Source organism: Emydura macquarii, unplaced genomic scaffold, assembly GCF_026122565.2.
Source record: "Emydura macquarii macquarii isolate MOO-44397 ecotype Brisbane River unplaced genomic scaffold, CSIRO-AGI_Emac_v2 contig_3390, whole genome shotgun sequence".
Lineage (NCBI taxonomy): Eukaryota > Metazoa > Chordata > Testudines > Chelidae > Emydura > Emydura macquarii.
Genome location: NW_027133527.1, coordinates 1,742,308 through 1,767,213, shown reverse-complemented (window position 1 = coordinate 1,767,213; position 24,906 = coordinate 1,742,308). Strand labels below are relative to the sequence as shown.

The following is a 24,906-nucleotide window of genomic DNA, read 5'->3' as shown; positions in this document are numbered from 1 at the left end:
AGACAGGATGGGGGAATGTTCTAGTGTCTTTACACCAGGTCCCCGGGCCCTGCTGATAAACAAGGGACATGCCCTTCAGTTAGAAAATCTATGATTTAGTTCAAACGGGAATCAATTCAGGGAAGTCCTAGGGCCTCAGTTATACAGGAGGTCAGACTAGGTAACCACAGTGGTCCCTTTGGGCTATATAATCAATGAATCTACGTTGTATTAACTGAACCTACAAACTTATCCTGATTGTGAGCTCAACTGTAATGAGGAAGGGGAAGTTCATGAAATATCACAACCACCTACAACAACAAATGTTGATGGGAAAAGGTGGAACAGGGAGACAAAGACCAAATGAATCAAGACTTAAAGACCCACGGATATAACCCAAAGACTGTTACCATCATACCTGGTAAACAAGAAATGTGCAGACCGGGAAATCACGGTGTCATGGCATCCAAAATCGGTGTGTTGGAAAACTAGGTCTAATTGGTGGACAAGATAACGAGGGAACAATCACTCCCTTGAGGGGGCCTTAAAATAAAATCCTTTGGGGAGAAACATTAGAAGACACAGATGCCGGCTGACTGAAAGACAGGAGAACAGGAAGGAGTGAGCTTCCCCATCATTCATGGCTTCTGCCCCACTATCTCCTGCAGCCCTGGATCCGCCATGATATTGCTGGATCTTTGTCATCCAGAAAGATGTTCTGATCAGACCAGACCAAGTGAGGGACACAGATGACACTGCCATCTCCACTGGCTCTGGCTAAATCCCAAACACTATCTGGGATGTGAGATTTTGTTGTCCCTGCCCGTCCTCTTGTGGCTCCTGCTATCCGCCTCTGACCAAAGAGGCGCCTAAAAGCAATGCCCTAGACAGCCCAATGCTGGTACCAGTTTGCCAGGTCTCAGAGTGGCTGAGAAGACCCTGTGCTGTGCAATTGCAAGCGAAAGTCACCAGAGACAGAAGTTGCATTTTCTCTCTTTGTTGTTCTTATCTCTCCCCTGGCGTGTGTTTGTCTTGTTTTGTCTTTTAGGAAATAGGCTCAGATTAATAGCTCCAGCCCAGCTCAACTATATTTCTCTTTTCACAACAAGGACAGTTATTACCATCCAAGAGACTGTCAAAACAAGGGACGGGTTCCCTTGTAAAGGCTTTCTACAGCTCAAGGGAACAAGGGACATTGCTAAAATGAAGCCTTACATTCCCAATTGCAAAGACTAACTGTTTTTCCTTGCCCCCTGTATCTTTAGTACGAGGTTAAAAAGATTTTCAGTGATGTGTTTGCCCCACTGCTAAACCAGCTGAGGTCTTCTATACCGAACCTTGTAAACAAACATTGTTTAATGCTTGACAGTGACAGGGTCATGTTAACACCTTTGCCTCTTTGGGCCCATATAGTCCATCTAAATTAATACAACACTGTTCCCTACCCTGACCCACAAAACACCTATTTTCCTTCACCCGCCCTTCTCTCCATGAAGAGCAGAGCATGACAGCTCATTGGTGGGTTTGCCCATATTACCCGGTTGGATGCTGTATTCCGATACCTCCCCTGAAGCCACACTGCTCTGCAAACAACCCCTCCGCTGCCTTCCAGCAATGCAGCGCATGTCATTAGAGCGTGGGTGGCGTCAGCATTTCCATTACTAACCCATATTTTCAGGGGTTTATAACTTGGCCATAAAAGTTCCCTCCGAGCAGGAACTTGGCACACACAGAATCTCAACTTCTCAGAGCTGGTTAGGGACAACATAGCAAACAATACCCAGAAGTTCTGCATCTTCCCACATGCATGCAGAGGAAGAGCTCCTTTTGCAAGGGTTGGGGCTGGCAGGGGGGAGGTCAGCCACACAAGATCCAGCCATACAAAGCTACAGAGCAAACCAAAAAAGACAGAACTCCAGACCACTCATAACCCCATCTGCCACCCTGATCTGTTAGTTCTGAGCTACTGCCCCTCCACCAGAGCTGCAGTGCCAACCCTGAAAGGAACCAATGTTGAAGTCACAGGCAAAATGAGTTTGCTGAGTCTCATCCTAGCTCTTCAAGTGAAGATTTGGCCTCATCACAAAAACCACAAACAATTTAGCACAGTCAGGAGAGGCCAAGGACTGGAATGATGAGGGGTGGGGAAGCGGAGAAGGAAGAGAACAGACTGTAGGACAGGACTATGGTGCAATATGGAAACCTGACAGAACAACCTACTGGAATGTATTTGCCTAGAGAGACCTGGCTGTCTTCTGCATTCAGAAATGCTAATGTTAACTCCATGCTCCCACTGCATTTTATTTTAAAGCAATCCACAAAAGAAACAGAAAGGAAATTCAGCATTAAAAAGGCCAGCCCTTGCCATGAGTCAGTTGTTCTGTGGATTCCTTTACTGGCTCTCCTCACGTCCAGATAAGCAGCCCATACATCTCAGTCAACCCAGCTACAATGAGGATCCAATGGCAGCTCCAGATGTTTCATGCTTTGCTTCACCCTTCCCCCCCACCCTCCTTTTTTGAGTGTGCGTGCTGCTGTCGCACGAGTTTTGGGAGGACCACATCAAGTGGGTTTTGGTTAGGCAATAAGTATCAGAAGCCTGCAATGGACGTAAAACAATTCTCCAAGTACAGGAATCTTATCAGCACGCTGCAATTGCAAAATAAAACTACTGTGGCTTGAAACCAAATGGGACATTTCAGGATGATTAACGCCACAGTTGGAGGCAAACGCGGAGTTTCAAAATAAGATGCTGGGCCAATGCACAATAAATCATTCCCACCTTGCTTTGCAGCATGTGCGTCTCTTAGCATTGCCGACAGCGAGCAGAATGGGGTGCGGTAATGGAAGGTTGAGCTAGGTACTGGAGCATGGGAGGAGGGGAAGTTAGGATATACCAGTAACAAATGTACGACCGGGACACAGCACTGGGGTCAGAGAGAGAAGGGAGGGGAAAACAGGGACATTTTTCTTAATGCTTCAAGTCATGACCGAGCACAGCAATAGAGAGCCCTGGGGGAAGCATTTTAGTGCACGGCTCAGTACGGGAAGCAGGTCCCAAGGGGAGTCGGGGAAGCAGATCCCAATGGGAGCAGGCTGGAGTGATCCCATGATGCTTCAGGGCACGGGAGGAGCCAGAAAGCAGAGCCAGGGGGGAGATCCCAGCCTGTAGCCAATCAACATCAACACACAGGCGAGAGCAGGGAAAGCAGGAACCTCAGGTGGAGTAGGTGTTAGCTGGAGACCCAGAATGGGGGAAGCAGGAGCGAGCGCTGTAGAATAGGCCCAGGAACTCTCTGTTCACCCTCGCCCCCCTCTCCCCTAACTTTTCACTTGTTTCCCTTCAGCTTCCAAACTGATCACTGCACGATTTACAGAAGTGAGACCAGCCCCTGCACCACCACAACAGGGAAGAACGACCTGCTATAAATATGCCAGCCAGCCCAAGAGCTGCAGCTCACCCCCACCACCTGCCTGGGAGCACAAGCGCAGACCAAGCACTGACGTCTAACTACTGTGCCGCCTGCACCGCACGTGCAGACACTTCCATGCCGGGGAGACAATCTGGATTCTGCCGTTTGTTAGAAGAGCTGCTTGTGTTCTTGAAAAGTTCTGCCACCAGAAAATGCACTTTTGTCAGAATCAGAGTTTGCTGCAGGAGGATCAATGCCAATTTTGATTAAATTTACCCACGGGGAGAATCAAAACCAAAAGTGTCATTTCAAACTGTCAAATAGTTTCGTTGCAATACAAAAAAAGCATCAACGTTTTTGTTCCAACATTTCCAGCCTGAAAAACTTCTCGGAAACCTTTGTAGGATGAGATTTTTCACTCTTTCGACTTGTCATTCTGATGCGGAACAAAAACTAACTCCAAAAAGTTGCCATTTCCCCCGGGATGAAAATTCTGCTCTTAACTAACTCCATTTGCTCTGCTAGCATACTGCCGGCACAGCAGCAGCATGCCAGGCAAGGGTCCTGCCCCAGAGGGTTTACATTCTAAGGAGACAATGCAAAGAGGGGATGGGGAGGTTATAACCATGGGATTGGATGGTGACTCCAGCATGGGGCGCGGCTGTCCCATGAGCTTGGTTCGGATTGGGTGTGAGGTAGCAATTAGTGGTGGAGCACTCGAAGAAGAAGGTACAGAGCACCACCTCTGCACAGGTAGTGGGAAGCAGCCCAGGAAGAGACCCAGCAACAAGGACAAGGAAAGATCTCCAGGCACAGCTTTGAATTGCCATGGTTCTTCCATGCCCGAGTCTCACCATGAGAAGACAGCTGACCATCCGCTCTCTGCTGCCCTGCTCAGCAACTCAATACCACAAGCTCAGCCTCCTCATTCAGCCAGAATAAACCTGAGCTTTCCTTTCCTTCTCACTCCACTGGGGGAGCGGAAGCGTTCATCCCACGCCTGAAGATTGGGAAACATACAGGGAATTCTCTCTATTTAGCAGCCTAACCTTTGGTGTTGCTAAGCAACTGAGCACCAGCAGCGGGCATAGGAGAAGAATTATTTCATTTTAGTTTTCCTCTAAGGCCAGTGGCTCTGTGGGAGCCTGGGGGCAGGCGATCTAATTAGAGGAGAAAGTGATCAACTAAACCCCTTCCACTCTCCTTCCCACAAAGGAGGAGCAGAGAGAATGACCCAACTGTGATAACAAGAACAACATAGGAGAGTAAAACATGGGGGGTGGTGGGGGGGGGTGGTATGTGTGTGTGTGTGCGCCAGGCAACAGCTCCCTGGAGACGAGACAGTGCCCCGCTGTGGGACTGCTAGAGGGAAGCACTGCTCAGAATCATTAGGCCCAACATTTGGGGGGCTGATTAAAAACAACGATCAATAGAAACACCATGAAATCTAACAATAAACCCAATGCCCTGGTTCACCAGGTCTAAAGCAACCCAGTGACTGTGAACTGCTCCTAACTGGTAGGTAGTCAGTGGCCTAACGTGAATGTTTAGCGGGTCTCACACCATCTCCTAGCAGGCCGGCATCCATGTGATTGCCACAAACTGCATTAATCAGAACTTTGTGGGCAGCCTGCGAAAAAGCATGAAGGATTGAGACACCGCAGAGAAGCAACAGAGGGAACGCAGAGTGAGAGGGGGAGAAGAGTGAAACTGACTGTGCCACAGGCTGTCAAACACACAAAGCCAACCGGAAGAGAAAGAACATATTTCTTTAATCCCTTTCAGTCACAGGGACTTGCTTTAGGCTCTTTCCCGACAGAAGGCATAACATGAGACAGAAGTCTGATTTAAGGGGATGGGTCCCTTCAAATATTTCCTGGCAGGGCCAGTCCCCCCAGCTCTGTGCTAGGGTCTGAGAAACAAACAGCCTAATTTAGTTTTACTGTCAGAGCTGAGCAAAGAACAAACAGCGAATAAGCCGCACAAATGGTGGTAAGGGTGGCAGGGCATGTTACGTTCTCTCTCTGCGTTATACACGCAGGTAAGGAGAGCACCGTGATCCACATGGGTTCCCTCTAATGTTTTAACAGGAGGCGCCATGGAAAGCCAAAGCATGGCTCACAAGCTCCGTACGATTTGAAGGGGCCTTCCACCGGCTGTGATCGCATTTTGTGAAGGATTTCAAACAAACATTTTCCAAGAGAGCCACACAGTCTGGGATGGGAACACAGAGAAGGGACTTTCAGATTTGAATGCACAGTGACGCTGGTTTTCTGATGGGAGGTGCCTTCATCCCTCAATCCCTGCATAGAAATAGGGGAGAAAAGCCATCCGGCAATTAAGAAGCAAGAGAAGAAATGAGGAGAGCCAGGGGGCATATTAAATGGATGCTGAAGTTAACTGCTTTTCATCTTCAGAGAAGTGCTTGGTCCCCAGCCAGCTTCCGACTCCAGATTACAAATAGCACAGCATTAACCTGGCTGAACAGGACGTTGCTACTTGCTCAATGGTCAAACACTTGGGAAGCGTCAGTACTGGAGGATGTTCGAAAGAGATGGACACTTGTATGGTAGCAGCTGTTGCCATGTTCTGTGGGGACACAATGACATCGAGTTTGCTACAAAGCTGCAGAGCTATAAAACCACGGCTAAACCAACTCTCTCTGGGGTACAGCAGTGAAACATGGGCACCGAAGAAAGCTGGAGTGGCGGATTGACGTTTTTGATTCTCATCGTTTTTGTCAGCTAAAAATAGAAGATGCAATAGAACAGAAGGTCAAGATCAGGACAAGATCAATGATGAACAGATTTGTAGCCAAACCCAGCAACTGCCTCCATCAGCCCTAGTTTGGTTTCATGGCTTTCTGGGGATGTACGTGTTTTTAGGCTGGAAGACCAACGAATTCCAAAGCAAGGAATGCCGTTACACGGGTGACAATCACACGGGTGCCGAAAGCTTCAGTGGCACTGTAAGATCACCAGTGATGGACATTAACTAAATATCCAGTCAGACCGCCTAAGGATATCGATAGAGATGTCCCTTTGGGATCTGCCATGATGCTGACAATGAGGAACTACTCCAAGATCCTGCAGTTATTAATGGCATGCTCATGAGTGGGGACTAGCCGGCTGGGTCACAGATCAGGGTACTGTTGTATAAGCACAGACCACATCAACGTGCAGATCCTCCCCTGACCTACACCTTTCTCACCTACAACTTCATCCCCACCAGCTTCTTGACTGGTCTGGCAAATGGCCAGTTATTTTTGACCGCAAAGATACAATCCACTTACGAGACAAACCAAGGACATAACTTCCCACAGCACTCTGAGCCGGTTCATTTTCAAAACGCTTTGCAAATGCTACAGTGCATTTAAAGATCCTCCGCTTCCATAAGTGTCCTCGCTACAGTATGTCAGATATACATCAGTGGGAGACTACATAAAAATCAACCATCTGACCAAGACTTTCAAAAATAACTAGTGACTCTAGGTATCTCAATTCTAGGATGCTCCCTGAGAAACCTTTGGACCTGATTTTCCAAAGGCAGGTGTCCAGCACTTTCTGAAACTCAGACAAGAGCCCAGAAGGGGACACTTCCAACTTCGGGACTTAAATGCTCAATCGCTGATGACACCCCTGCTGAAGTCATCAATGATTCTCATGCAGTAAGTCAGTCCCCTACAGGCAGTCGAGCTGCCTTCTGCTCTATTACAAGTGCCAGAGGCCTGTGGGGATCTGGGGATAGGAGAGGAGTGAAGAGGCAAACTAGCTTCTGCCAAGTGGGAAAGGGCAAAAGTCAGTAGAAGATAAATGTCTGCAGTTAAGGGGGAATTACAAGCAGCCCATGGTATCATCAAATCCAACCATTAGCAAGCAGTTGCTCGTGTATTTAAAATCTCAGTGTAATCCTTCCAGCTTCTTCCCCCTGGGGGTGTGTTTAGGCCCATCTGGTCCAGATGTGCAGCGTACAATCTGCCAACAGAGCCCCTGCACTCATTGTTGAACTTGGCTAGCTGGGCTGTTTTGGCTTCCAATGCCAACAAGCACAATACTGATAACGGTGGGCTTTGCTTTCCACCCAGCCCCAAGAGGCAGCCGTACAGCCTCCTGCAAAGCAGCGCACTGGATAGCAGCAGGGTTTGGCGGCCAGCTGGATTCAGGAGGTATCAATGCAATTATACATCTCTAATATTACAGGTTTATCGCCCTCGTAATGCCCATCATTAAATTCATACACATCACAGAGCTGCCCTCCCAGTCAGGCAAGTGCCAAATGGTACAGCACTTCAACACTGATGCTGGGAAATGGCCCAGGGATGCGCTGCACATACACTTCTAGCCATCGTACAGACTTTCTGAAGAATGCAGGATTGGAGCTTGGACCACAGAATCCATCCCCCTTCCCAGAGCAGGATCTAGCCTCACTTCCCTTCCCCCATCATGCCACAGTGGATGCACTGGACACTGATCAGAGCCAAAAGGCAGGAACTTTGCAGATCAAGGCAGAATTCTGGAATGGAACAACATCCATAAAACTGCAGCTACACACAACTGCATATGCTGGGGCCAAATTCTGCCCTCGGATACAACCCTTGGGTTCAGCAAGATTACACAGGGGCAATCGAGGGCAGAATCTGACTCATTGCTTTTACAATAGAAAGGAAGAAACAGAAAGCGGTGTTAGCTTATGAAGCCCATTTAGTGCCACACTACAGCCTGGACTCAGAGATGGTATCTACCGCTGTCACGGATTTATCTTTGTTCTAATGTCGCATGACCAACTCCTCTCAGAAATTCTCCTATGGGCACTGGGCTGCACAATGAGTGATGTGCACCCATCATAGTCTTATAGCGTTTAAGGCCAGCAGGGACCATAGATCATCTACCCTGACCTCCTGTATCTCACAGGCCATTAAATTTCACCCAGCTACTCCCTGACCTGAGCCCGAAGACTTTAGTTAGACTAAAGCACTTTAATCCTCAGGAGAGTCAACGGTTGGAACTGGTGGCAGCCACATGGCAGCAGTACCCTCAACAGCCAGATGCCCACGGGAGACGAAGCATCAGGAATGCAATGGGGACCCGTTTCTTTGAAGCACGGGCCTCAAAGAATGGAAAATGAGCAGCCCATCCAGCAGAGAGGAACAGAAGACGACACGGCCTGGGCCCGCACACATCCAGCAGAGGGCAGCAGTGCACCTTCACACCTCGCCAAGGGCCACATCAAGTGGTTATCACCACCCCATGGCGGAAGCAGAACAGCTGAGACTGATGGAAGCTTTGAAAGACTTTCCCCACCTGGCATGGCGGGAGCACGGCTCAAGGTGGGGGTTGGGCTGGCATAGTTTTCATGTGCTTGCCACCCCTTGATCTCTGTGTTGACCTCCAATGGAAGGGGGCAACCTTCGTGCCAATTGTGATGGTAGCTTGGGTTTTGTGAACACCCAGCAACAAGGAACTAGATGGAGACCCGCCTTTGAAATCGCTGTGGGAGAGCAAAGGCACTACCCGATTGGGCTGGGTTCGAACAAAGCAAGAGGCTCCGTATCCCATCAGGAGTCACTTGAGGCTTCCAGCACTCTCGTTTTCTAGTACCACCCACTGCTGCAAATCTAAGCAGAGAGTCCCACGTGCTCTCCAAGAGGGCTGACCCCAGGGCCTTGACTCACCCGCTGATGATCTCCTTGTTCTCCGCTCGGATGAAGTGCTCCTTCTCCGGGGTCAGGATGCACAGGGAGAACTTCTGCCCTGTCCGGCTCTCCCCATCCACAACATCCGTGCACTGGTTCATGTTGATGGTGCCCTGGGGGAGGGTCGTGGGCTGGAACAGAAAGAGGCAGTTTTTAAAAGGAGGAGCAGAGAAGCGGAACGCTGCATGGTAGACATCCCATCCCCACCCAGCGGCACAGAACGGCACTCTCTACACGCCTATTCGTTGAAAATCGCAGTGGAGTCCAGCTGACTGTGCCGTCCATAACTCTTCTCCCGCTTCCCCACTCAGAGTTTGCTGCAGGCTCTCCTATCCTATCACCCTTCACCCATGGCAAAGCTTCACTGAAGCCACCCACTTGGTCTCCAACAGTTTGCACAGCTGGCCACGTACAGTCCCAACTCCTGTGGTGAACAGGCAGATCTTCCCCTCCACGACCCGCAGGGAGTGCTATCCCCAGCAAGGCAAATTCTGCAACCACACAGGGATTTGGAGGCCGAGGGAGGAGGGGAGGTGATGAACCTGCTAGAAGAACCAACTCTGCCCTTTGGCTGGTGTTTACATCAATGCTCACGGCCCTTACAATCTAAGAGGCATTCAAATGGAGTTCCATGGGGTGTCCCAAACACTGTTCCATTTACTGCTCACTCCACCCCGAACATCATACTTGGCCTGCCACAACCTCCTTCCCTCCCCTCCCCAATAACCCCACATACCCCAAGCTCCAATACCCTGCCCCTATTGTCTATCCAGCCTTCCCAACACGCTCCTGTGCTGGCTGCCCCCAGTGGCCCGCAATCCTCCCACCACCATTTGCTTTGGTGACGAGACAGGCTGTTGCCTCCTTGCACGCCTGCCCCCAGGGCGAGGGGACAAGCCAAGCAGGAAATCAGTGACTTGTGCAACGGTGGGAAGCGTCACACGCCTTGGCACCGAGGTATTTCTGGATGACTGTATCATTTGTAAGAGGCATCAGGACACTTTGCTGACTGACTGCTGCGTCGATACCCATTCACATGCAGCACAGCCTGATCAACTGGTAGGACAAACATTACATACCCACGCACCCCATTACAACCCAGCCTAATTATTCCAACTCTGAATACAAACTGCAGGAGGAAACAGAGCTGCAAGGGCTGACGTGCCCCCACGCTATGAAAATAGAAAACAAATAGCAGGCAAAATAACCATCACACACAAACGCAGACAGAGAGGAAACCCGGCTCCGAGCAAACGCTTCTGGTTCTGACTTCCCTCACCTCAGCCAGGCTGGCTCGGGGATCAGACCCCAGCCAACGAGAGCGGTGATTACAGGCAGCTGTTGCTAGCAGGATTCCCAGACTAGTCTGGATGGGACATGGTGGAACACGGTCTGAGGGCTGCCCTGTAAAATGGTGTTGTGGCGCTCAGTTAATAATATAACACGCTGAGTATTAACGTCTCCAGGTGGGCGGTAGGGATGGGCAGGGAGAGGACTATGGTCTATACTGTAGGAGCCGTAGAGAGTCAAGAGATCTGGTTCCTGACCTTTAACACAGAGGGTGGTCTTGCAGCGTATAGACAGCTCCACTCCAGTGCTTTAACCTTGGTCCTGAACTGGGCGACCAGCCCAGCCAGAATCCGAGGCCAAGATTGGTCAGAAGGGACGAGAGACTTGGGGCGCCTCCTTTTCAGGGGTGAGCGCTCAGCCCTCTCTTCTCAAGCTGGGCACCCAAAAACTGAGGCACTGAAAATCACTAGCCACTTCTGAAAAAATCTTGGCCCAAGGCTTTAACCGGGCTCCAGAACACAGTTAACGCACGGATTACAGAGCAGGATAACCACGCCCTAACTGGGTGCAGTCACGTTGTGAGCAAATCTCTTGATGTGATAGTGAACACAGCGTAGCTAGCGCTGTAGCAATGCTGTCAGCCAGCCATGCTAGGCTCTAGCTGTCCACAATGTCCTTAGCCCAGTTGTTCCCAATCTGTGGCCCAGGGACCAAAAGTGGCCCGCGAGGTCTTTCAAAGTGGCCCGCTGCTCCCCTCCTGCTGGCTGCATAGGGAGCTGCTGCCTAAGGACCCAGGCAGAGTGAGTTGCCGCGGGGCTACAAGACCGGTGCAGGCTCCTGGCTGTAGGAGGGAACAAGGCAAAGCGCTTCACCTGGGTCCTAGGCACTGGGGTCCCTGCTGGAGCCAGAGGGAGGGGAGCACAGATCTCCTGTCCCCCTGGCTGCAGAAGGGAGCCACTGCCTAGGGACCCAGTTGTAGTGCACGGGGCTACAAGACGCATGCGGTTTCCCTGTTGCAGGCAGGGGGACGGGAGATCAGCAAGGAGGCAGCCTCCTTGCCAAACTTCTTCCATCTGGCTGCAGTGGGGAAAGGGGCACTGCGGACGGAGCAGCCAGGACGCACCATGCTTGAGGAGGGGCAGGACTCTAAAAATCAGTGCCTTCCGGTTTGGCCTGCACTTAGCAGGCCACCCACCATGACTTAGCTGCCAGGCCCTGTGCTTCAGTGTGTAGTGACAGTCCCTCCTCTACACTAGTGCTTTGTCTGTGAGTGTGTGACATACCGTGAGTAATTTGTAGGTGTAAAATAGTGAATGTAAAAGTGAGCAAAGTAGCATCAAAATGTTTACTTTAAATATGCACTGGTTTGTAGTCCTTAGTAGTAGTCCTTGGTGGTGTATCCGTCAGTACATTTTGATAGAGTGGTGGCCCTCCAGGGTTGTAAAAACGATATTTGTGGCTCTCGAGCCAAAAAAGTTGGGAACCACTGCCAGCTCGTCTACACTGCAATTACAAACCTGCAGCTGGCCTGTGCCTGCTGACTCGGACTCGCCGGGCTCAGGCTATTTCATTGCAGTGTAAATGCTTGTGCCAGGACCCTGCCAGGTTGGAGTAGCCTGATCCCAAACATCTATACTGCAATTAGCCAGCCCTGCAGCCCAAACCCTGCAAGCCGAGCCAGCCGCGGGTGTCTAATTGCAGTGTAGACAGACCCTTGGTCACGCAGAAGAACAGCTCTTACGAACGAGTCAGCAACAACAAGAGCTCTCCTCACCCAAACAGCTGCACCGATCAGTCATCAGCCCAACCCTTGGCTCCACCCGCACACGGGTAGTTTTCACTGCTGGGTTAATTCCAATTAATCCTCTAGATAGCAGGGCTCAAGGAAGAGCAGCCACATAGCGAAACAGCAGCTCAAGCCACTGAGTCCACACTGGGCTAAGACTTCGGGGCGGGTCTAGCCCACAGGGCGACACTCGGGCTAGGTAACACAAGTTAACTTGACAACAGAGCAAGCTGCCTCTCTCCTCAAAAGCCTGAGAGAGCGGCAGAGCCACAAGCCAACACGCTCCGCTGGAACAAAGAGAGCGAATGAGTTTTGGTTTGTGGCGAGCTGCTCCCCATAGAGCTCCCTGCCCCGGAGGAGCCCACGGCCTTCGTAGCTAGCATGGTTCTGACCCCACTGGGGGGACAGCCTCCGGTTTCGAAGCCCTTGGCTCCTCTTTGCTGACTCCTAACGCCACCCAATACGGATCAGTCTTTCAATTGCCCAGGAAAGACTCTCAACCCTCCATCTCTCTAGCCCTCCATCTCTCTTGCCCCGGTTCCCGGATATAGACAGAAGAGCTGCAGCAAAAGGCGTGAATCTTTTCCTAGCCATGCATTCCCCAGTGACAGAGAGACAGGATTCTCCAGTATATCAGACCCGGCGGTGGGGAGGGAGGAGTGAAGGGATCTCTCTCCCCCAGAAAGGGAGATCGCATGCCTCACTTTCATGGCTGTGATGGCACTGCCTGTCTTGCTCCATTTTGTGTCGTTTTTCTAACACAGACACAGCTAACGTCATGCTGCTCCGGACCTGACCCCTGTCGGGGGAATCAGGGGGGAATCTGCTTTTTCATCTGGCTGGATGGGCAGCCAGCCAAGCCTGAGCACACGCTCCGTAAGATTTTCCCATTAAAGTTAATGAAACATCGAGTTTGCCGGTATCTGCACCTGCCAGCCTCGAGGCCCCGCATTAATCTGCCACGGCTGTCTAAGCAGGTGCCTGAGCCACTCTTACAGCATGTGGGGAGAAGTAGAGGGGAAGTTTGGGGGATCAAAGGAATTCAGTTCCCTGCTGTCTGAGAGACGTTGAAGATACAGAATCGTTACCCGGGAAGATTATTGAAGAGATGACGGTCCATATTCGGGGGTGGGGAGAGGGGAATTTCCACTGCCCTGGGCTCTCCAACACCTGCAAGACCACGCCATCTGAAGGCCAGGCAGATGCGGGAACATGCAGGCCTTCTCCTCGTGCCACAGAGAAACCGGCCTGCAGGAAGTTATTTCCATGAGGGGTAGGAGAGAGCACAACCCAGTCACCAGAATGGGAGGCTGGGGTTTCAGGAGACCAAGACTCTACTTCCATCTCTGCCACTGACGTACTGTGTGGCCATGGGCATCCACTGGGGCTTCTGCTTCCCCTATCTCTAGACCAGGAATAATGCATTTCAGTCTTTGGGAAGTGCTTTGAGACCCAGGGACAATACAGGTGCTAGCAGTGCCCAGTGACAACTCAGGCTACATCTACACTGCGAGCCGGGGTGTGATCCCCAGCACGCACTCGTGCTACATTTCATCCAGCTAGTGAGAGCATAAACCGCAGCGCAGCCACGGTGGCTGGGGCAGCAGCAATGGTGGGATAACTTAGCCATGCCAGGTGCATACCCACCGGTTTCAAGCAGGGTTGTACGTGGCACAGCTAAGCCATGCCTCAGCTGCCCCTACCCGTGCTATTGTGGCTACACTGCCATTTATACTCTCACTTGCTTCATAAGACCTAGTGCAAGTATGTGTGCAAGGGAATCACACTCCTAGCTCGGAGTGCAGATGCAGCCTAAGAGTCTGCATTTCCCAGGGACGGGTGGTATAAATCTGAACTCCTCTCCTGACTTCAGTGGGAAAACCCTGAGTATTTGGCTCTGTTTCATCACAGCTGGCATCTCCTTTGCTAATGTGCTGCATGGCTAAGGAGAAGATGCCGTTCTGTTCCCCTCTTTCGATTCCCAGAGCATATTCTCCCACACTTTTCCAGGAGAGGCGTACACAGCAGCAGCTGCCACCTCCAGAGCCGGAGCCCAGGGAGAAGGTCTGTAGTGTCACCACTCTGTAGCTACGTTCCCTAAAGACTGAGACGTCAGGATCCTACACATCCGTGGAGAGGAAGGGGGGGAATTCTTGCATGCACCTTGTAATAGTCTTTGGGATGGACCCTGATTCAGTGACAGGAGTGAGTCAATTCATCCTCAATCCACTGAGGGAGGGTTGGGTTTGAACCAGGCTCCAGACACAAAATGTGAGGGCATCTAAATACACAGCACGGCGCACTGTCGCCCCACGACGCCCCCTTGCTGCAGCTGCAGGACAGTTCAAGCCTCAGGGCATGAGAAACATGTGGCAGCATGTGGAGTACGGATGCTTCACGCCCAGCTAGCAGCATGGGTATAAATAGCAGAGTACCCAACTTGGGTGAGCAAAGTGGCTCACGTGCCTGAACCCGCAGGTACAAACCTACACGGCGAGCGTGCCCAAGCTGTGCCTCCCATATCTATACTGCTATTTTTAGCCGTGTAGTTCCTGCTGCCAGAGCCTTTTGCTGCTGCAGTGAAAGGCTCTGGCAACGGGGAAAGACTCCGGCTATTCCCCCCCCGGAAAACGTCCCCACTGCCAGAGCCTTTCACTGCCGTATGTAGCTACATATGTAGTGCCTGAACTCTACACACTGCCACAAGTGTAGACATAGCCTAAGATTCCAGCACTGCCTTCTCCCTTGCATGTGGATTGAGAAGGCCTACTGCCTCCCCCTCACACCGGTGAACTCTGGCCTGAAAGCGGGCAACTGGCCCTTTAACTGGCAGCACCCAGCCTAGGGCCCCGGGGTTACTGGCAAAAGCCAGAGCGGGATCCGAGCCCTGAAGGCGGGAAGGGGGAAGGAAGAAGAGGATCAGACAAGGGGAAGAGGAAAAGAGGAAATAGAAAGAAAGTGAGACAGGAAGTGGAGAGGTGGCAGTGCTGACTGAAGCGGACAGGTCCATCCACAGCAGCCCTTCCTTCCCATCCAATTAAAGCGTCGCCTCCAACTCTTGGCCCCCATCTCTCCCACTCCTTCGCTCCCAGCTCTGTCAACTGGCAGCAGGCGTCCACGCAGAGCCCTTTGAAACCCTACTTCCTCCAGCACCCAAAACAGCAGAGGCTGGCAGCCCAACATCCTCGGATTAGCTAACCCAACTCGGCGGCCCGTGAAAAGCCTGCCTTGGTCCAGGGAGTCCTCTCCCCCCCAGATGCTGGGAAAACCGGCACAACGCAACCAGGAGCGTTCCCCAAACGGCTCTACAATGGACTGATCTCGGCACCAGCCTCCATTTGGGCCAGCCTCCAACCCCTCCCCTGTTCCCAGTATCCCCCTCCTTCCAGGCACTGCTTAAACCCTCACTGCCATGAAAATAGCGAAGCGAGCAGAAAAAAGTCAACACATTTCCAACACCATGAAGCGGAAGAGAAAGAGGGCACAGAGAAAACATCCAAACCAGCTCCACTGGCACTTCCTCCTGCAGATGGAGAGGCTGGCAAGGGGAATTATTTTTGGCAACCACCGTAGAGTGCTTTGCCATGGAAACAAACGCAGATGCTAGTGGAACACCTTCAAAAGCAGCCTATGCAATTTAAAAAAAAAAAAAATAAGCAAGGAAGCATGGACCAGTGGTTAGCACAGGGATCTGGGAATCAGGACTGCTGGGATCTGGTCCCAACTCTGCCACAGACTAACAGAAGTTACTCAAGCCCACTGTATCTCAGTTTATTTGGCAGTAAAATGTGGAAAATACTTCCCTACCTCACGGAAACGCTGAGAGACCGAACTGTATTTATTATAGTAGAGCCTAAGGGCCAACCAAGAACCACCGTGCTAGGTGCTGTACACACACAGGGTCAGAGACAATCCCTGCCCCAAAGCACAGGGACCCAGCTCTCCTTGTTCTTTGTTTATATCAGGGGCCCGGGTCCATGCTAGGCGCTATAGTAATACAAATAATAGACAAGACAGACAAAAGGGAGGGGAAAGGAACAGAACATACAAGCCTTCAGCTGAGATTAAGTGACCAGTGATTCTGGGTGCATCAATATTGAGGGGCTCAGCCTCAGACACCTTAAAGGATCTTGATTTCCAAAGGGCAGGGGATCACCCCTTTCTGGAATCAGGCCTCTCTAGGGCATCTCAGGTTAGGCAGCCAAAAATTGGAAATCCCTAAAAATCACAAGTTCCTTTTGAAAGCCCTGATCTTGGTGTTTGGGAAGCACTTTGAGATACTGCAGGGGCCAGGGAGGACGACCAAGCACACAGCCACGTTACGGTTTGGAAAGCACAGTCTGGCATTGTCATTTGATGCAGATAGGAAGTCAATCCCTAAAAGGATTTTTCGTCTCATACAACGAAAATAAAATGCAGCTTTCCGACAATCGTAAATATCCTGGGGGGAGGGGGAGGAGAGAAGGCAGGGAAAGGAAAAACTTTCACCCACTCCAACTAGAGTCCTGGAAACTCCACTGCTTCACTTGTCTCCGGCAAAGCCTGAGCTTTCCCAACCATCCAACTCCTCTGATTGTTGTGTAAATTCAATCCTGCCCGAGATCGTTTCTATGCCAGGGATCAAAGCCAGGCCAACCGAAAGAGGGGCTCAAACTTGTCCATGAGCAACCGGGTTATTTACCAACACAAACGACACCCCCGGCCACTGATTCACTTGCTCTTCTATCCTCTGTACTCCTTAAAGAGGAGTAAAAGCACAAGCGAGAGACGGTCTTAACGTGGAGGAGTCACCATTGGGTTGAGAGCACGCGGGCCAAAGTGATGGCTCAGCAGCATGTGTTGGCAGCTGCTCAAACTTCCTGTGATGCTGGAGCCCTGGATATGGGCCTGGATTCAGAAATTCTCAGCCTAGTGCCAGCAACCAGCACAGCTGCTCAAGTCATGGTTCTCCCAAGTTAGGACCCAGTGACTCAAGTTCCACCAACCCTGGGCTTACATTGCAGCGTAGACACACCCTGAAGTGTCCTGGGAGGAGTTTAAGGGCAGAGAGATCTAGCACATTTATTGCAATGGAACAGGACAGGCAGGAGCCTGCAGCTTTTATTCCCATTCGTTCCTCTCCTTTGCCACCCACTAGTGCAAATACCCAGACTCACTTGAACAAGTGCTTGGAGGATTAGCAAGACATAGGCTGTGTCAACACCCAGCGAGGATGCTGCTGCAAGGAGTGATTGTACGCCCCCTCACCCATCCTGTGCAATGGTTAGAGCACATCCCACTCGACTTGAAGGACAGGTCCATCAATGGCCATTAGCCAAGATGGTCAGGGATGCAACCTCATCCTCTTGGGTGTCCCTAGCCTCTGACTGCCAGAAGCTGCGACTAGACAAGGGGGGATGGATCACTCAGTAATTGCCTGTTCTGTTCATTCCCTCTGAAACACCTGGCATTGGGCCAGTCAGAAGACAGGATAGTGGGCTAGATGGATCACTGGTCTGACCCTCTGACTAGAGGATCATGATGGTCCCTTCTGACCTTAAAAACTAGGAGTATAGCCATTCTTATGAGAGCGGGCTAGCGACCCCAGAGCCCTATCTGCACTGCAGCTGACCACACACCTACTACAGATTGTTACAAACTCTTCTCCCATGGACCAGGCCAGAGCAGGGAACTAGCTTGGAAAGTGGATCTGCTAAACATGGAGTCTGCAGCACTGACAGCCCTCTGCCGATGCAGACAGGATTTCACGCAGCCAGCCAGCCCCAAGCACCGTTCCACACAAGGCTGTGGCCAGCTGCTCGGAGCAGCCAGCTGCAAAGGAGCTAATGCTGAAAGGTACAAGGCAAGGGTGAGGGGGAATCACAGGGTCTCACACCCAAAGGGCAAACAAACACCCGCCTTGAGCAAGTGTGGGCACTGCCCTTCCATTGCTGCGCTATAATCTGATCCACAGGGTCCCAGCAAACAGTTCTCAGGGAACACAGGCACAGCCAAGACAATGCAGTAGGAGGAATTAGCCAGGCAAATGCCACCCTTTGCTAAAGGGAGTCCAAAGGTAAACATCTGATGAGCCAACCAGTGCCAGCCCAGGGCAGGAACCGGGAGCCAGGCACAAGCAGTCTCCTTAGGGTGAATCACTGACTCTCCAAACCAAACCAGTGGCAAGGCCAACAGACCTCGGAGGGGGGAGAGCCCTGGGATGGGCTTTATTTAACCAGGAGCCAATCCAGCTGAACATGGATACGTCTATGGCACACAACTAGCAAACCAGACCCATGCATGAGGGTGAGAAGGAAAAGGAAAACCAAACGATAAACAGGGACACGTGACACTATCAGAAAATACCCAGCCCTCCCCCAGGTGTAAATAACTCCCTCCCCCCTAAAAAAAAACTTTTCCCTCCTCTTGGGAGGAGATGAATGTTGGCACTGATGGGCTTAGCCCAGGAGTCAGAGTGGCCACACAATCTAGGTAAGTGCACACACCACAAAATGGAAACACACACACACACGCACGCACGCAGAAAGGCACCTTCTACAGGAACCTGAGCTTCCACAGAGAGGGTCAGGCTGGCTTGGCGGATTGCTAGCAACTGTACTGTAGGGTACAGAAGGAAACGCTTCTTTCTAGAGAGCGCAGAGGTTCCCGAACTGTGGTCTGCAGAGCACTTGCTGGTTGTCTGCAGAGTGCTGGCCAGTCACACAGTGCTGGCCCCTCTTCCTCTCCTAGGCTGCATTTAGGGAAGCTGCGGATGCATTAGACGTCCTTTAACGTTGTCTTTTCGTGCCAGTGCTGCAGTTACCACACGGATGTCCCGGAGGGGCAGCACGGCCATGATTGTGAATGGGAGGGTAGCTAGCCGACAGACCCTCTCTAGTAAGTTGTGGGGCACATTCTGGGAGAGTTGGAAGCCCTCTGAGATGATGCATTTCACCTGCAGGCTTGGCTGGTAATGACTGGAAGTTATCACTCTCTGGTGGTGTTTCGCAGGGCTGTGTGAGGCTCTCCCTCCACTTCCCCACAGGAAGGCACCTGCACCAGCACAACTGGCACTAACTGGGCCCCAGTATCAGCACCGGGGCTGAGAATAATTGGACCCTAGCGGGTAGAACCCAGCATGAGTCACCCAGTTATACTAAAAACATTCCTTTGGACCGGTTCTGAAGTTGCATTTAATGATTTTTATTTTTTAAAGGAAAAACAAACACAAACAAAGGGAGGAAGAGTTAACAAGCCTTTGCCCTGATTTCAATGGGCTTGGGGTCCAGCCCTTGATTAGCTGTCACAGGCCAAGACTGATGCTCCAATCTCAGCATGCTCTTCTACCCGTGTGATCCTTCCCCATTCCACCCCCACGATGGAGCATCAGCCCCTACCCTGAATGTTTTGTGCCTGACTCAACCCCGGCGCAAGCTGTGCAACTCTCCCCCCCAATTTGAACAGGAATCCGTGCATGGAGTGACTGCACGCTGAGACAGGAAGCAGAGCCACAGTCACCATGCAGGGCCGCTCCCACCCAGTGTAATTGGCAAGTACAAAATGCTGCCCTCCATTCTCTCAGTTTATGGCATGCTGAAGCTGGGGGAAGGTGCAGGAGAGCAAGCGCATAGTATGAGCAACTGCAGATCTCCATGCTAGTAGAAATGTTGGAGTGAGAGCCAAAGAGGAATTGCATGAGCATTTCCCTTAAGTATGACAGATCAGTGTTTATATACACACGCGCCCACAACGTGCATCCTGATTCCAGCACCAAGCCCATGAAATACACACCCTGGCCAAGGTTACCAGACATGCAAGACACGCTGTGCTGGACTTTCCACTTCTATAAACTCATCGAGTCTTCCAAGAGAACTTGGATTAGACCCCAGAGACCTTTCACAGAGAAAGAGACACAAGCAGCACTGGAGAGAAGATGTCTGTCTCTCCCCCCCACCACCTCCCCTCTCTCTTGTGCAAGCTCTGAATCATTTCCTGGTGGGGTTCCATCTTCTACAGCACAGAGAAGAGTTCAACGTCAGAGCCAAAAGGAAAGGAATAAAGTGTTCCGATTTCTGAGTTCTACAGGAAATTAAACAAAGCAGCTTCGCTATCTGCCCACACACACAACTAATACCCAGTCACCGCACAGAGGATTTTCTACAAGCCATTTGGACGACAGCGAGCCTAATCTACCATCCATACCCAGTAAGACATGCAATGATACTCCAGGCTCAGCCCTGCACCATTGCAGTCAACAGAGCAGGTTCAAGCCGTTAAGACACCTTACAGAGCTGAACCTTAAGCAGAGATGGTGTGCAAAGCAACCCAAGTTTAGGCCTGGCCCAATAAAACCATCACCCTGGGGCACCACTCCCAGATGCACTGCTGCCTTCAGACAGAACAGTCCATCCCGCAGTGGCAGGCAATCACCCTAAGATCTGCTGTTCCCAAGCTGCAGGACAAGAAGAGGGAGAAGAGCTGCCTTCCTGTCTGGTTCTGCTGCCAAGGAGCACACGATTAGGAAGTCTTTGCAGTTACCGCCAACTTACTTGCATTATGGTCAAGGGCCGCCCTTTTGACGCCCGTTTGAAGGAAGAGGAGCAGATCACACTTTGCGATGGGTGGACTGCCCAGAGATCTGCAGCTTTAGTCCCAAGACCTCACAGGCCTGTCAATTGAGAGAACAGCTTCTCCAGCAACAAGCTGGGTGGGGTGGGGTCATAGCTGAACTTCTTTAGCCTTCAACGACTCAGTTGAGTTTGTGGCCGGGGGGAGGAGGAAGGTTCCTGGAGGAGCAGGGGGTAGCTGCTGTCTGAAACAAATCCAGCGCACTGACACCCCAGGGAAGACCCTCAAATTCCAACAAGCCCCCAGTACCTGACCAGCCTCTATTTTTAACATCCTGGGGTTTAAGGGCTTCTCGCCGGCCAGCGCAGCTGCTCAGTTCGCTGGGAAGCCATGAGCAGCAGAGCAATGGGCCGAGCTCAGAATACGGAAGCAGTCAGTTCACAGTCCGTATCAATCACCACGTAACACCAGAGGAAAGGGCTCGTTTGACTAAGATCGGGTCCCCTACTGGGCCACCATGAGATACAGGCAGTGACCACAGGTCCGTCCGCCCAGGGACTGGCAGGGAGACAGCAGGGTTGGAGGCCAAGCAAGGGTAAGGCAAGGAGTGCGGTGGCAAGAGGGCTCAAGCCAAGTTTTGCTCCAGGCCGCCCTGCGAACGTACAGTTCTCCAGAGCTCGATGCTTTTGCACCAGGTTCCCCGAGAAGGCAGCGCTGGTGAAGGGTACCAGCCCAATGGCCAAGGGGATACAGCCCTGTCTTACCCACATAGCGGGTAACATGGGGAACACCAACACAAGCTTCTTCTACACTGCCTCAGCCCTGATCTGGAGCGAGCACCTCTGGAGGCCAGTTCAGCCTCTGCAATCTGCTTTCTTCTTGGCCTCTCTAGAGAAACTGCCAAGGGTATTAAACGGGGAGCGGTTTTTTGACATGGGCACATGTCCCACGGGAACTGGACTGAGACCCACCAATTCATTTCAATTAGGCCTTTGAATTACTTCTGGCCACTGGGCTGGATTCCAAATGCTCCATATCCCATTTCCAATCCTTGCTCCCTCACAGTGCGCAAGCAAATAAAGCAGTGGGAGCGGGGGAGAAACGAGGGAAAGAAAGGAACCCTGTTGAGAGCCTTGGTGTCAGAGAGAAGTCACAACCAGCCAGCACGGTATTAAAGGGAAAGGGACTGAAAGAGAAAGACGTTGACTTTTTTGGGTTTAATCTGTGGAATCCGGCAAGGAGAAGTTCACCTTTAGAATGCAGAGGCTGGTCCTATAAATAAATAGGATTCATCTGCATCAGACCCCGAATTCTGCACATTTTTGAAATGGGGGAAGGACATGGTGTTATGAATGTTTCAAGTACTCTAGCAGCAATCAGAGGCTGTCTCGAGCACTCATCCTGGTCTTTCTCCTTGAATTTCCCTGCTATTGCTAACACCAGCACAGCTCTGACCATGGTAGCAATAGGAGGAACTCTAGCATAGAGAACACGGGATGGGGCTAGGGGGTGGCATCTGAGTGCCATGTTCTCTAGAACTGCTCCAAGCAGGTGACACGGCTGTGTGTGTGTGTGTCGTGTTCGTGTTCATTCTGACACGTTCCAGCCCGCAGCAGCAGCCGCCGCCAAGCTCTCTTACATAACCTGGGATGATTAAATCTGGAACACAACAACATTTAAAAAGGAGCGATGAGGGGAGGGGAGGGGAGCTGAAGCAAACAAAAGGGGCTTTTTACTTTCTGCCAAGAACCAGAAAATTCATTTCTGCACCTCCCATGCCAAGATGGCTCCTTAGCATCTGTGCCCAGCCACCCTGCTAGGAAGGACCGAGGTCTGTTACCCTCTGCAATCTCACACCAAGGGATGGCCTTAACGACTTTGCTGGGACAGAGGCTCTGGCATTGGCCCCAGAGTTCTTACTCTGCCCTAGATTTCCAATAGGACTGAAACAGCCAAGGGAGCAAACGGAAGAAAAACTCACATTGCTTTAGTCAATATTTGATGTTGAATGTGAAATATTCATTAAAAATAACTAAGTGACAGAGAGTTTCTCCTCCCGAAGGATCTCAGATGCCCTGCAAAGTGATACACATCATACAAAAGGGCTCCATCTTTTCAACCGTTACTGAAATGCAGCCACCTCCAGATCACAAAATAGCAGCTGTTTAACCCCAGTGCTACGCTGCCATTTTGGACAGAAATGCAGGTAACAAGGCTATGGTTCCCTACACAGCATGTGCCCATCAAAGCAACATAGGCTCATTCCCAGTATTAAGCCAGTAAGAGGTACGAAACCAGACAAAAGCTAGTGTCGGTCCAAACTCTCCGACCCAGGAACAAAATTCAGCACCAGCCTAAACGACCGGACAGATCTCATAGACCAACACCTCCAGCTGTGCCAGACCAAAAGGCAAAGTGAATCCCAGAGCAGAGAGCTCCCAGCTAACACTCTGCCTCCAACATTCAAACCTGGAGACTGGTAGCTCCAGTGCACCAGGCCCAGTGGGATGGTGGGTTGGAACAGAAGCTCTCTCTGATGTTACCCAGGACCCACACCAGGGCTTTATAAATTAAACTCAACACCCTCAACTGCCCTGGATGGAAACAAAATTGGCAGCCATTAGAACAACGGGTCCCAACCTGGGCGGTGCCAAAGATTACCAGGGCCCATGAGGCTTCAATAATATTGAGATCATTTAGCCCCCCGAGCTCCGCGCTGGGCACAGAAGCCTCAAGCTCTGCAGAGGAGCAGCCCCCACAACCTCCATGCTGGCCAGGCGCAGGCCCCCTGAGCCCCACTCTGGAGAGGAGCAGCCCTGTGCTGGTGAGGACTTGGAGCAGCCCCGGCCAACCCACCAGAGCCCGCCTCCATTGCCCTCAGTCCACGAGGGACGGGAAGAGGCGGGGCCACATGGGGCGTGCGGTGGCAGCTGCACCAGGGTAGTTTCAGCTTCTTACTCAGGTAAAAATAATTTATTAATTATGATGATGATGTCATTTAGTGTTATCATCATTGTGTGTGTTTATGGCTGGTGGACGGGTTAGGGAGGGGCACGTGTTTTAACTAACGGGGCTTTCACTCAAAAAGGTTGGGAACTCCTGCATTACAGCAACACGGCAACTGAGCCACCCTTTCTGTCCACACACAAATCAGTCTGACTCGGGTCAGCAAGCACTCAGGACCCTACTGGGGAGAAGGAGAGGAGGGGTTAGAGTCTGATTCCCTCTGTGACTCAGGTCCAAGCCCTGTCATTCCACAGCTTGGATGCAGGTGAAGCTGCAGACCTGAGTCAGTTTTAGAAACACTGAGGATGTCTACACTGCAACAGGAACCCAGGGTTTGAACTCAGGCTCAAGCTGAACCCCCTTTCCACCTACAAACAAATCACACTAGCCCAGAATTCTGACTCAGGGTGTCAGGACCCCACGGAGATGGAGGGGCTGACCCTGAGTCAAGCTAGGATCCAGGGTTCAAGCCCGATTGCTTTATAGTGTAGATGTAGCCCCACTGGACTTGTGCTCAAAAGTATCTCACAATTCCAGAGGCCGACTTTCTTTGTCCTCTGGAAAGTCAAGTTTGCTGGACAATCAAGTTTTCCCACACTACACCATGAACAAAGCGCTAGGGCGCTCCATTCTGGGAGGGCACTAGGAAGTCTGGGATAGGTGTGGTTGGACTCCTGCCCACGTAAAGCTGTTCAGCAATTCCAAAGCTGGGGTTACAAATGCATGTAGATGCTCAAGCCTTAGGTTAACAAACTCAGGGTCTGTTAAGTCGAGTTCAAGTTATCCTGGTCTTACATTTGTAGTGTAAACAAACCCAGCAAGTTCACATGGCTGGGTCCCATGTACCCAGGCACACTGTTCAGCATTGACATATGCAGAGAGGTTAAGTGACTTTCCCAAAGCCAGAAAATCAGTGGTAGAGCCTGGAACAGAAACAAGATCTCTTAGCTCCAAGTCCAGTGCTTTTATCCAAAGGGGATATTGTTATGAAACTGAACTAAAGAGCTTCTAACAAAGTATAACCCAACCCTCTGTGCAAAAACCATGGATCCAAGAGAAACTCACTAGCAACAGACAAAGCCTGGGGAGGACAAATAAGAACAAAAACCCTAGAGTGATAAATCTGGCACCAGAATAATAGAAAAAAAGAATTTCTCTAGTGGAAGGACACCAGTAACAAAAAGTCCTTGCGT

At 51.2% G+C, this 24,906-nt stretch overlaps 1 protein-coding gene across 6 annotated transcripts in view; it reads right to left on the bottom strand.

Moving 5' to 3' along the window:
• Positions 1–24,906, bottom strand: part of MPRIP (myosin phosphatase Rho interacting protein) — a 158,710-nt gene that overhangs the window by 72,742 nt on the left and 61,062 nt on the right. For all 6 annotated transcript variants that reach the window (XM_067534139.1, XM_067534135.1, XM_067534134.1 and 3 more), the window contains exon 4: positions 9,064–9,215. In XM_067534139.1, coding sequence (XP_067390240.1) covers positions 9,064–9,215 — 152 coding nt within the window. The remainder of the gene's footprint in view (positions 1–9,063; positions 9,216–24,906) is intronic.